General features: G+C 35.4%; 1 protein-coding gene across 1 annotated transcript in view; it reads right to left on the reverse strand.

Moving 5' to 3' along the window:
- Window positions 1-9,786, reverse strand: part of LOC150106211 (beta-scruin-like) — a 308,571-nt gene extending 298,785 nt beyond the window's left edge. Inside the window, exon 1 of the mRNA XM_090392954.1 lies at window positions 9,593-9,786. Within this exon, the coding sequence (XP_090249080.1) occupies window positions 9,593-9,717 (125 nt within the window). The 5' untranslated portion in view covers window positions 9,718-9,786. The remainder of the gene's footprint in view (window positions 1-9,592) is intronic.
- Between the last annotated feature and the right edge of the window lie 3,315 nt (window positions 9,787-13,101).

The raw sequence follows: 13,101 nt of genomic DNA on the forward strand, positions 1-13,101 counted from the left end.
TCGTACATCCTGGCTTTGAATCCACCACCTTGTTAGAATGTAGTTCTTATTTAAATTATCTGTTTTTTTATTATCTTAATTAATTGTTGGTTGATTACTAATCCAAATATAGAGAAATTTATATTATCCTGCATCACCCTATATTCAGATTAGTTATATAATATAGTGGAATCAATCATCAACTAACTTTAGCAATCTCACTTTTCTACAGGCCGAGTTTAAAATAAATATTTAAGGCTTCCGCAAAGTCCGATAAACTTTATAAGCGGTGCAATGAAGAAAAATCAGGAAAACAACAAACTGAATCCAATAAAATAAACATTTAATACAGGGTTATAGAACATGTACATTTAAGTAAAACTTTAAAAACAAGAAAATGCAAACCAGCTTAGTCCAAATACTCATAACAAACATAAAACATTAGGAAATTGCACATTCAGCTGTCAATACTATATTCATCCGAATAATTGAAGATGGTCCACACAGTTCAATGTTACAGAATCTGACAGTAATTATTCTTAAAGTAGAATTCTCTAATTCTCTCTTAGTCAACTAACACTTAATTTAATTATGAGGCAGTTATCATTTCAAGGGGGAAACACTTTAAAGCTCCATACTTCGGCTATGTTTAGTAGAACGCCACAGTTAATGTTAAGATATATCAGGCAGCGCTAACTCTTATTTCTTCGCACTGAAATACAAAAAGGACTGCTCTTACCGGGTTACACCTTTTACACACTGGATTTACTATAGGCACACTTAAAACTATTGCTTTGAAGCAACACTATTCAAAAGAAATCTTCACTATAATAACTGAAATATTAAACATAGGGTTTCACAAATCGTGACGCACTCATTTTAGGTAATCTACTTATTCCTTATTTTCTTCTATGCATTAAATTCAGCTTTGCACTATTCTTCCTAAAACAATTGGAATCCGTCGTAATTTTAGAATTCCGTAGAAATATTCCGAATTGCTTATTAATTTTCCGGTCCTTTCTTAATCTATTTACGGCATTTCCCAAATCCCTTTACTGCCACCCGTTACTTCACTCCTTACTGCCCTGAACGCTTCTCCCCTGCTTACTTTCGTTTTCCAATAAAATACCTTCATTCTTCCTGCCAAAATCCGGTTCTAGCTAGTTCAGCTTATATCAACTTGTTCTCCCTTCAAATACCATAGCTAACACTCCACGCATGCGCTATCTAAAATTAACTCTGCTTTCTTGACAACAGCCAATCAAATCCAATCAGAAGAATTACATAAAATTACTTTCTCTTTCAGTAATGATAAATAAAAAAAAAATCATAGTTCACATAGGGTACATTAAACTTACATATATATACATTCTCTTTCAGAAATACAAATAAAGAAATAATCCATAGTTCATATAAATCACATTCAATTATAATAAACACAAATTCTATAACATACATGCACAGCTTCTTATAATATTATTATATAATAAAGTAAATTAAAAGAATACTATTTTTATACAGAGCCTTTTTATTACTATTACATTATTTAAGATAATATTATTAAATTATAATAAACAAAATTCAAGGCAATTATATGAATAACACACTATAAGCAAGAGACAAACAATAAATAATATTTACAAGTCTTGCCTTTGACATGAAGGATTATGTTGGATTCTGAAAGAAGTATTAACAATTTTCATTTCTCTTCATTTAGAATCCAATAAAGGCTTACTCTTCCTTTGAAAAATTTTTCTATAAAGAAAAATTTTTCACACAGGTCATTCTTGCTGGGGATCTAGAAAACCTAATTTCTTCCTTTTTTTTTCCCCCCCCTATTTGACTTGTGCATGCATTCTTATCTACTATTTCATTAAAATTACTATCACCCTTATTACCGAGATCAGCATGTCTATCATACCTGCAGTTAGGGAAAGTCTCTTCAGAATAAAATTTATGTTCTCTACCGCTAGTATTGTGTCTTGGATGTTTTGTTCTATTTGTGTCCTCTCTGTAATCACTCATTCAAGGATAATTCTTTCCCTTTCTTCTCACAGTCTCTGGTGAATCTCCTAGGAAAACTACTCAGTTAGGCCTGCTTCTTCTTTTCTTTCTCTTCCTGTTTCATTAGATCTTGTATGAAGAGTAGTTGTCTTGGCAAAGTGAACTTCAATTGCTAGTTGATCTGTACTGTCAACTTTTATTTCAGATGTGGGTATCTGTTCTTTTAATGCATTGTCTGTGCTGAATTGAGTTTCAAGCTTATCCAGTATATCTAAGTCATCACTACTATTATGCTCAATTAATTTATCATTATGTGATTGTATTTTGCTTGGGGGGTTGTGCATTAGTTGACTTATTAAACCTTTCTGTTAGTATCTTCTTTCCAATGTATAAAGGCTCATTATTGTGTCTAATACTTCTTTTTCTGTTCATCAGGGATATTTCTCCCCTTGAATAATCACATGAAAAGTGACACTTTTCCATGAAGTTAGTTTCCCAAGATGATATGAGAATCTGGGTTAGATGTTGAAGGAAAGGAATAACCAGTAAATTCTGCCAGACACTTAGTCCAAAGCTTGGTAGATAAATTCTTGCACGAACCTTCTCATAAGTTATAAATTTGGAGTCAGACAGAGTGGTAATTCTCACAGGTCTCCTTAATTGAGCTATATGTTTCCTTAATCTATGCTTTATTTGTAGGAAACAGTCTCTACTAATAGTTGAAGCATTACAGCCTGTGTCTAATAAAATATTACACTGGAATCCTTGGATATTTTCTTTAATCTTCATCATTGACTCATCTGATTTGAGGGAATTTTGATAACTACTGTATTTTCTGTGAGGGATATATCCAAAATTAGAATCCCATGTGTTGTTGGAGTATTTTCCTCTAATATAAGAGGAATTTCTGGCAATGTGTCCAGTTTTGTAGCACCTGAAACATTTAGGAGGATCTCTAAGGGTTGAGAGATATTCCTTCCTTTCCTGAGATTGAGAGACAGTTGGCACTTGTTGATTAATACCCTCTAATTTTTGCATCAGCTTATCCAGACTTGTTAATATGGGCAGATTTTGTCTTTGTACTTCCTGTTCTATCATCTCATTGATTTTATCTGTTGAGAGGTTGTGATTCTCATGAGATTTTAAGATAATATTTGCTAGTAGTGTCACCACTTGATCAAGACGATTTATTATTGGTCGCTGCAACCTCTCCACTTCATGGTGAACCAGAGTTTTCACTTCCTCCATTAATTTCCCTTTGTTAGATTGATCTTCACTGTCTGACACTTGTTTTAAGATTTATAGAATTTTCCTCAATACCTTTCTTCTTTCCTTTCTCCTTTTTATTCTCACTTTTAGTTTCAATTATGTTAGAGGAACAATCAGTTCTTTCTAAGACATTTACATGGCATAGATTGGATGAGGGAGAAAAGTCTCCTATCATTTGCTCTTTTTCCTTCACAGCTTTAAAACACTCTTCTAATGTGGCAATTCTCTTCTTGTAGGCTGTTTCCCTTAATTCTTGTCTAACACCTTGGCGGAATTGCTGGAACACAGCCCAATCTAAGTAAGGTTTATCTTCATTAGTCACATTTAAACTATTGGATAGTGTCAACAAACGATTGTAAAAATCTGTGACAGTTTCTCTATCTTTTTGTGAGACTCTCTGTAGTTTCCATAAGTTGCTGCCAATACTTCTTAATTTGGAATACTGCGAAATTAAAACATCCTTAAATTTCTGATAATCTAATGTTTCCTTGAGAATTGGGGATGAATATAAAAATGTCCTTGCTTTACCAGTCAACTTACTTCATAGTAATATTAGTAATTGGAAAGTAATTAGTAATTCATATATAATAAAGTAAATTAAAAGAATAATATTTTTATACAGAGCCTTTTTATTACTATTACATTACATAAGATTATATTATTAAATAATAATAAACAAAATTCAAGGAAATTATATGAATAACACACTATAAGCAAGAGACAAACAATAAATAATATTTACAAGTCTTGCTTTTGTCATGAAGGATAATGTTTGATTCTGAAAGAAGTATTAACAATTTTAATTTCTCTTCATTTAGAATCCAACAGTTCCAAATATTGTAATACTACTACGTATTTTCCTCACAATTGCAGTAAATGTTGCTAGTTGTGAGAGGAGATTTTCTAAATTAAAATTGATTAAAAATTACCTACATTACTATGAAATAGACTTTGCCAATGTCATTGACGAGTGTGCTAACAGAAAAGCAAGAAAAATAACATATTAGAATGTTGAAATTCAAGTTTTACTTAAAAAATGAACATAGTTTTAATTTATTTCCCTCTATGTCGTTTTGACTTTTTGTAGTATTTTTGGTATGTATTGAGAGGGACGGCAAAATCAGAGACTGCGCCAGGCGGCAAAAGCTCTAGCTATGCCACTGCCCTATACACAACTGACATCTCTCCCTTGCAATTTTTCCATCTATGAAACCACTTAAGTTGATTTCTAAGATTATTATAGTCTTCTGCTTTACAATTCCAAATTCCTTCCTCCCGGAAACTTCTGTGTCTATTCAGCCCCAAGTCAGGACTGCATAGTCACTCTCACCAAAGGGATGAGATTGACATCTCAATTACAATCAGCTCTACTGATGTTGGAAGTTTATTTTTCGCTTGGTTAGACTATAATAAATTTAGTCGAATCCTTTATCCAAGTGTAAGGAAACAAAGTTTGTGCCTGAAAATATCTTTAGGACTGGGGTAAGGTAGTGCAACACCAGGCAACTCCGAACAAAGGCAGACCAAGCTCTCATCGCTCCTTGTCTCAGTATCTCCCATAATGCAAAGCACATCTCCTTGCAGACATGTATACTGCTATGCCTTAAGAGAAGGGCCACTACCCAGACCAGTTTCAACCTTCATTGAGGTCTCGTCAGTGGGGGTCAGACCCAAATGTGGATCTCCATGTTCGGGTCTGCCTCCCATTGACGAGACCTCAATAATGGTTGAAACCGGTCTGGGTAGTGGCCCTTCCCTTAAGGCATAGCAGTATACATGTCTGCAAGGAAATGTTCTTTGCATTATGGGAGATACTGAGACAAGGAGTGATGAGAGCTTGGTCCACCTTTGCTTGGCGTTTCCTGGTGTTGCACTACCTTACCCCAGTCCTGAAGATATTTTCAGGCACAAACTTTGTTTGCTTACACTTGGATAAAGGATTAAACTAAATTTATTACAGCTCTTCTGATGTAAGGACCAAATCTAAAACTTTCGATCCTTGTGTTCTACTACGTGATGTCCGAGACATTTGTCCCTCAAGAATTCCAAAAATTCTATTCTCTAACTAGTATATGCAGCTTCCTTGTCCTGTTTATACTGCTATAGTCAAAATCTCACATAATTATCATTCCCTTTGCACCTGCAAAACTTATCTACATGAACATTTCCTGCTCATCATCCTCTGTGTTCCCTTGCCTATAGCAATGTCCCACTAAATATCTCTTCCTGCTACCTCTACCTCATGCTATAGACTTTCAAAACAATTAGTGCCTTCTAATTTTCCCACTCTGAGAGGACTCGATTCATCACTTATCATAAGTAACACTCCACCATCCTGCTTGCCCTTCCTCTCATGCCAAAATATGCTATACACTTCTACCTTTATTCTTGTCAGGACATCATCTTCAGTCAACTACATTTTCCTGATTCCGATAATCTTAAGACAGGCTGAAGCTATCAATGCCACCAAATTCACTTCCTTTATTCCTGATATTCCTGGCATTTGCATAAAGAAACATTAATGCACTGTCACCATTTCTGTACCTATTATTATTCCTGTATACTCCACTGGATTCTGCAATATACTGTACATCCTCCCATCTCCCAAGTGACTATACTCACAAGAGGCCATCACTACTACCATCCAAAGTGCCATCTCTATTTTCCCTGCTCTAACACTCTCGCTTTGCCTGAGCACAATAATCTCTCCAGATACCTATGGCATTCTGTGTTCAAATTCAGTCCATCTCTTTCATACAGCTCTTTTCTCTTCTCCTGAAATGCACTCCAAGCATCTGCATATTCCAGACTTCTCTTTCGACACATCCTTTTTTTTTTTTTTTTTTTTTTTTTAGTTTTATGTTGTTAGTCAACCTATAGCACATTAGTACCATATATGGAAGAGAACTGGGAAACAAATAACTTGTTCACATTGGATTTGAAGGCCTGTTCATTGTATTCCTTGGGAAACACATGGGAGGAAAGGCTGTTCCATAATGCTGCTGCTGCAGCAGCAGTAATGAAGGAGGAGGAGGAAGCAAAACTTGTTCTATGAGTTGGAGTTTGACTATGAAGGGGTGTTGGATGGTAGCTGCACATGTTTCAATGGATATCATCATCAGATCTCCAAGTCAAGAGACTCATCACAGGAGGTCCCACTCTCACATGCACAGCTTGTCATACCTTTACTTCAATGCATTAAATGTCTCTGCACTCACTACACATTCAGACAATTCATTCCAATCACCCACCACTCTCCCTGCAAATGCTTCTTCAATCCTCAATTCTATCCACTAGGCTCTGCAATTTGTATTCTCTCACCTTATCCTCATACTTCACATTCCGTAGACAGGAAGCCAACTTAGTCAATCTCCAACAACTCACCATCTGTTTTAAAACCAAATCCATGCACATTAATCCTTATGTGGCCTGATAAAAGCCTTGTACAATGAAATCAGTGCATCATTATTTCTACATGTTAAAGTCCACTGCATCATTGCCATAATCTGCTGTGTGGTCCTCACAATTTTAGCAAAATGTCCCCAAAATTTCAAGTCCCTATCTGCAGTGAGCTCAAGATCTTTCATCTCTCCACCTATTCTAAGATATCCCCACCAAACTTATACTCTACATCCCATCTTTGCTTCCCATTCACCCTGTCTATACAAGTTATCTTCCAAGGCTACAATATCCGTTCTACTCCTCATCTCTCCCCCAACTTTGCATCATCTGCAAACAACTGTACATCACCATTCAAGCCCATCACAATGTAATTTACATACAAACTAAACAACAACTAAACCAAACAGACCTGGGGCACACCACTAGTGGCTTTCTTTTTATGGGATATTACTACCCCCATATACATCTTGCTGATACGTATCATACAGACAATCGCCAATCCAGTGCACTGATCAACCATCCAATTTCATTGGATCCAGTTTAATTACCAGCTTATCATTGTTAAAACAAGTAAGCAGACTGCTAAAACATGATCTTCCTTTAACAAACCCATGGTGTCCATCAAAGAGAAATCTGCTGCTGTCAACCCAATTCTGAATCCTGGTCTTCACTAGCATCTCTAACACACTGGCCACAACTACAGACAAGCAGAATGTCCTATAATTTGAAGACTGCCTTGACCCTTTATGAAGCAGAACAATTTTGCACTCTTCCTACTGCTTTGGAACTTGGGCCAGTCCAAGACTCAAGTTAAAAAGTTAAGTTAATGCTGTTATTAACTTCCTGGAAATTTCCTCATGACACATGGTGATATACCATGAAGTCCTATGGCTTTATTGATATCAAGTTTAACTACTTTCTCAGATTTCTTCTGTCACCAGTAGTGGTTCTTCACCACATCCTATTGCTCCAAGTTCTACATCTTACATTCACTTAGACTGATTACCTTAATGAATTGCTTCATTTAACCTCTACTATGTCCTCCTTAGTGGTTACCATTCTACCATTATCAATGACCAATATCAACCACCCATAATCGTTCTTTCTTCTACTGGCCACATATTGAAAAAACTCCTTACGATTTCTTAGCCTCATTTGCTAACTACTGTTCATACTGCACTTTTCGTACTGTTACCAAGCAAGTCACTTTCTTTGTTTGCTCTTGGTACTCTGCATGTAACTGATTATTGCTACTCATCTTGTGCTGCCAGCCTCCACAATGTTTTTTCTTCCGGATTACCTGCTTCACTTCTTCAATCATTCATTTTACCTACCCCTTATTTAATCTCCTGACTTTTGGAATACACTCAGTTCACTGCTTCTGCCAGATAGTTCCTAAGGACCAAGCAGCATTGATTTCTTTCCCATTCAATTCCTCATTCCATGATATGGCTGCAAACTGCCTCCTGAGTTTATCATAATCATCTGCCGTATAGTTCCTCATATAACGCTTTCTCACAAGATAATGATCACTTTCACCAAATGGAGGAAGATTTGACACTTCATTTACAGTAATATTCTTACTAAACATTTCATCCTGTCCACCTCCACTTCACATCATACTGCTTCAAAACCACTGACTATTTGTTCCTTGCATCTCTACCTAAGATGGGCACTTTGCCATGATCAACAGCACCCCTTCCCTTTCTACCCTGTTTGTCTTTGTGAAAAACTACATATCCCTCAATCTCCATTCCTGTCAGAATGTCATCTTGATTGAACCACATCTCTTATTCCAATTTTTTGATAAATGAACTCTCAATGCTACAATTTTGTTTCACTTGTTTTGAATACTTCTAGCATTCATAAACATACACACTAGCTCATTTCTGTTTCTTAACAATTCCCAGTGACCCCACTTCTCAGATATAACTCCTTCATAAACCCCCTCGCTCCCAGCAGTTACTCTTTATCATCACTGATATTACACTTTTCTCCAGACTTAAGTGTTACCCTCGCATCCTTGACTATCTTAATTTCCTCCAGCTGATTCACACCAAATCCATTTAAATGTAGCCTATCTTTTATACAGCTTCATGTATCCATCAAATTCATTCCACACATTCATATAATGAACTCCATTCTCCTCGCATAACTCTGCTAGCATAACATTCATAATCTTCGCTTCCCTTCTCAACTCATCATTATTATACGTGGGCAACATGCTGACTATCTTGTCTGCCACACTATTTCCCGATCCATCCTTGCACTGTCCATGTTATCAACCAAATCACTTATGTCAACTACCGCTATCAACTCTTTTGCTTGCTTACTCCTTTTATCCAATGCTTCAATCACCCTGCTCAGTCTACCTCCTGGTCCTTTCCAGTAAAGCATGATTCCTAATTTTTATGTTACACATTCTTCTGATTTTTTTTTCACCCCACTTAGTCATATTATATCCTGTTTCATTTTTAAGTTCAATTTTTTTATCATCTGTTATTATTCTTACATTGTATTTTGCAACCATGAAATTAGTTTTCATTCATTTGTGTTTATTATTTTGTTTTGGAGTAGTTTGTCTTGTCTGATAAATCTGTTTCTACCAAACTGGGTTCTTCATAATTTTAATGCCCAACAATGTCAGATGCTGTGGACTCATTCTTGTATGCTGCATATTCATAGACTGTAATGGAGAGGATGGTATCTTTCTCTCACAATAATGAATCAACTTGTAGCATCTATATACAGAACCAAACTCAAATAATATTGAACAATACATGAATTTGAAAGTAGATGAAGAGCTTGCTAACTTTGGAATCATATAAAAATATAGGAACATATCCTTTTTTTATCATTACAGAGCATTATAAGAGTAATGACTAGGATTTAAGATAAAAAGAACATCCAATAAAATTATATAAACTATTACTCTCACCTGGCTGAGTAAGGAGAATAACTGAAAACTGTTGAAAGAATGGAGTTTTTTAAATTATGCTGAGGAAATGTCATGCCTCCAATGATCCAGATTGTATCTGTAAAGCACATAGCAGCAGCACCCATTCTTGCTTCAGGTAAATCAGACACTTTACTCCAAATATTCCGTTCTGGATCATATACCTCTACAGAAGACAGAATTCTGTGATTAAAAGATAGCAAATAATTAAAGGTTTCCTAATATCAGATTGCAAGATGTTTCTTTATATTTAGTAAAGATATGTTTACTACTTGGATGTAAAGTATGTTTTATTTGCAGCACATAACTCCAAAGAAACAAATTTACTTAAAACCCTTTTCTTGAATAAAAATTCAATACTTCTATGTATTGCATTATTAACAAATCAACATTGTTGTTTGTTAATTAGACAGGAATCATTTTATTGTGTTTGGTTAATTTTAAACAGAAAATGTCCAGGTAATTAATTTCCGTGAACAATACATATATATACACATCACCAAAAAAGTCAGTACAAATGAAACACCAGGAAATTTAGTAAATATAGTAACCTCCTATATTTACCTAGGACAAAAGATCACAGTAGAGGAAGGCTGTGAAAAACTGAATTCAACTTAGTTGGATAGCCAAGAAAACTTTGGAAAACACCATGAAGAACTTAAAGGAAACATCCCAATCTGCCTTAAAAGAAAAATATCAACAGTTGTATACTTCCGGAAGTGAAATGTGGATTTGACAAAAAAATTGACCAATGAGTTGCGAGGATTACCCAGAGGCAAATGGAAAGATCAATACTTTCTATCTAGAATGGTATTACCATTTTAAATAGAAAGAACAATACCTGGGTCAGAGTTCAGACTAGCATGACAATTATATCCGTCATTAAAAAGATCCAAATCGCAATGGGCAGGTCACATTGCAAGAAGTAATACTCAAAAACAGACAAAGTTGATCACTGAATGGTATTTCCAGAAATGGAAAGAGCTACAGGAAGACCACAGAAACAGTGAGAGGATGAGATTAAAGAAAAGGCTGGAACTCAGTGGCAAAGAAAGGTTCAAGACAGAAATGAATGGAGGACTTTTGGGGAGGCCTTCATCCAGCAGTGGACAGAAAATGACTGAAGAAGATGTGTTCAGTGATTTGGTTTATTCACTGTTCACTCAGTAAAAATTAACAATGTTAATGTAATATTTTAAAGATACAGAACCACTAAACAACAAAGTATACAAATTTTTAAAAAAATATTCATATCAAGAAATGTTATTCCATATGCTGGAAACTTAATCCATGCACAAAGGAATGTGAATGTTACTCTTTCCCCAGAAGTGATATTATGGGAAATGGGGAATTATTCCGAATAATCCCCCCCCCCCCGTTTCTTCTGACTGCTTGCATATCTTTAAATTTCCAAGAAATTTGCTTAGTACTCTATAAACTGAATCATGCCCAAACTTATCTTTATTTAAAGGAATAGAAATTTTCATTGTACCATCATTCTATAGTTTGGTACAATATATTATCATATCCTGTACACCCCTTGAGGGTACGTGGCAGGAATTTGATGCCGATGATGAAATTTTCAATAATGGTAACCTGCTCTTTTATATATATGTTTTTTTTTTTTAATTATTATTATTGTATATGTGTTTACAGTGTTCAGATTATTCTGAGGAGCATTTTAGGAAATCAGACTTGTCATACTCATAATTTATAATCTTTATTCACACTAAATTATAATCTTGACTTCTCGTTCATTCTTCCTATTAAGGTCATTCTGTAGAGAACTGAGATAACTAGAACAGCTTGCTTTTCTCTGGCTTCATGTCATCAGCAAAGAGTGAAATTTTACTCTTAATATTTCAACCCAAATTAATAATATGTTAACCAACAAGGACTTCAAATCAAATCTGGGATATTCCAATCCTAACCACCTAATTTCAAACCTCTAAACACTACTTCATATCACCTACCTATCAACTAATTTCATACAGATCTCACTAAATAACTGCCACTATCCTTTAAATGCATGTTAATTATCAGATTCATATTTGGAACAAACACTATCGCACCTTTGCCAATAGCTAAATACAACGAATCATACCATAATTTATTTCTCTTGGAACTACTCTATGAGGAGTAAAGTGTGTCAAATCATCGATTAATATTAATGCAGCTGCTCTCTCTCTCTCTCGTTTTTTTTTTTTTTTTCTTTCTTTGTAAAGGCTGGACTCCCAAAATAATTTAGACAAGATCAGAGAAGTCTGGATACTAGTGAATTCAAATTTGGGAACTACAATCAGTAAGGCAACCAGCAAAGCTCAGAAAATTATAGATATTACATTATTAGATAGACAGTTGTGGTCAAGTGCTTAAAAGATACATTTTTATGACAACTGATAGATGCATAGAAAACTATTGTTATTATACATGTATCTTCATGGAGTCAGAAGATTCATCATGGGAGATCTATTATTTAAAAAATATCATCATACCTCTCCTTAAACTCATTTGCTGATAAAGCACCCACAACCACCTCTGGCAATTCATTTCACCCATTCACCACCCTCATAGCAAAAAATCTAATCTAGTCCTAATACTCTTGCTTAACACACTCTTACACAACTTCCACTCGTGATCCCTTGTTCTCTCCTTTCTTGCCATGTATTGGAAAAAAGTCTTCAGTATCAATCCTATGAAACCCTAATGACTTAAATGCTTCTATCATGTCTGCTCTTTTATCGCCTATCAGCTAATTTTTGAAGCCTGCAGATCATTCTATTCTCATAGGGAGCATTCTGCAGACCTGCCACAATCTTCGTCACTTGCCTCTTGATCCTCTCCACAACTTCTTCATCGCCATGAAATCTAGGAGTCCAGATCTGTGTGCAATAGTCCATATGTGACCTTATTAAAGCCTTATATAGGGAAACAATTACCTGTCTCTCCCAGCTCATTCTTCAACAACCACATAATCTGATGTAATGTTTTGGTAAATCCTTTGCAATATGCTCTCTGAACTTAAACTCCCTATCCACAATCACACCCAAAGCCCTGGCCTCATCAGTTTCCTGCAATTCAGTTCCATCAACATAGTACACAGCTTCTGATATCTTCCAAAAGTGCATCACCTTACACTTGACCACATTAAATAGGCAGCCTTTATTTTTACAAATAATGCTAGTCTGTTTCAGTCTTCCTGCAGAATCTCTGTATCACTGTCATTTACAATTGCTCTTCGCGGTTTAGCATCATCAGCAAATAACTGAATATTTCCATTTGAAATCATTTCCTATATCATTGATATACAAATTAAACAAAGAGGACCAATTATTGAGCTCTGTGGTACACCACTGGTCGCTTGCCTTCTCCTGGACTCATTTCCTCCATAAACAACTCTTTGACATCTGTCCATCAGCTACCCTTGAATCCAAATCGTCAGACTCATATCCATCTCCATTTACTCCAATTTATGCAACACAGTTGTATGC

Source organism: Typopeltis vanoorti, chromosome 5 (assembly GCF_054136105.1).
Source record: "Typopeltis vanoorti isolate ZY-2024b chromosome 5, IOZ_Tvanoo_1.0, whole genome shotgun sequence".
NCBI lineage: Eukaryota > Metazoa > Arthropoda > Arachnida > Uropygi > Thelyphonidae > Typopeltis > Typopeltis vanoorti.